This window comes from Austrofundulus limnaeus, unplaced genomic scaffold (assembly GCF_001266775.1).
Source record: "Austrofundulus limnaeus strain Quisiro unplaced genomic scaffold, Austrofundulus_limnaeus-1.0 Scaffold1663, whole genome shotgun sequence".
NCBI lineage: Eukaryota > Metazoa > Chordata > Actinopteri > Cyprinodontiformes > Rivulidae > Austrofundulus > Austrofundulus limnaeus.
Genome location: NW_013954065.1, coordinates 69,715 through 70,166, shown reverse-complemented (window position 1 = coordinate 70,166; position 452 = coordinate 69,715). Strand labels below are relative to the sequence as shown.

At 28.8% G+C, this 452-nt stretch overlaps 1 protein-coding gene across 1 annotated transcript in view; it reads right to left on the bottom strand.

Moving 5' to 3' along the window:
- The window catches only part of LOC106536039 (dynein heavy chain 5, axonemal), a gene marked incomplete at both ends in the record, with an annotated part of 3,109 nt that continues 2,657 nt past the window's right edge, over positions 1-452 (bottom strand). Inside the window, 1 exon segment of the mRNA XM_014033208.1 lies at positions 1-28. Coding sequence (XP_013888662.1) covers positions 1-28 — 28 coding nt within the window.

Here is a 452-nt window from a genome sequence, read left to right as displayed (position 1 = left end):
TACAAGCAGTGATCATCTGGTTTGTTACCTGCACGTATAAAGTGAGTTGTGAATTATGAGTTCAAGAAATTGATCATTATGAACACAGCTGTAAAAATGCAAAAGTGGAAAATTTGTTTTGTTTTTGAGCTCTAATTTCACAAACACTGTAAAGCCTGTAATTAAGGCAAATACATTTTAATGTAATATTTGCCTTTGAGGGCAAATCTTTAAATGTTGTTTCATTTTGTTCAATAAAAACAAAATAAATAAATAAAATAGATGCATGAAAAAACATTTTTCTTATTCTGTATTTCAAATCATACATTCATACATCATCATCATACATATCTGAAATGACAAAACACAACAGTCAATGAGTTTATCTTTGACATATGATTCATTAAGTTGTTCAGATTTGTTTTTAGCTTCATTTTATACCCGTCTAACCTGAAAACCAAATCCTGCTCCAT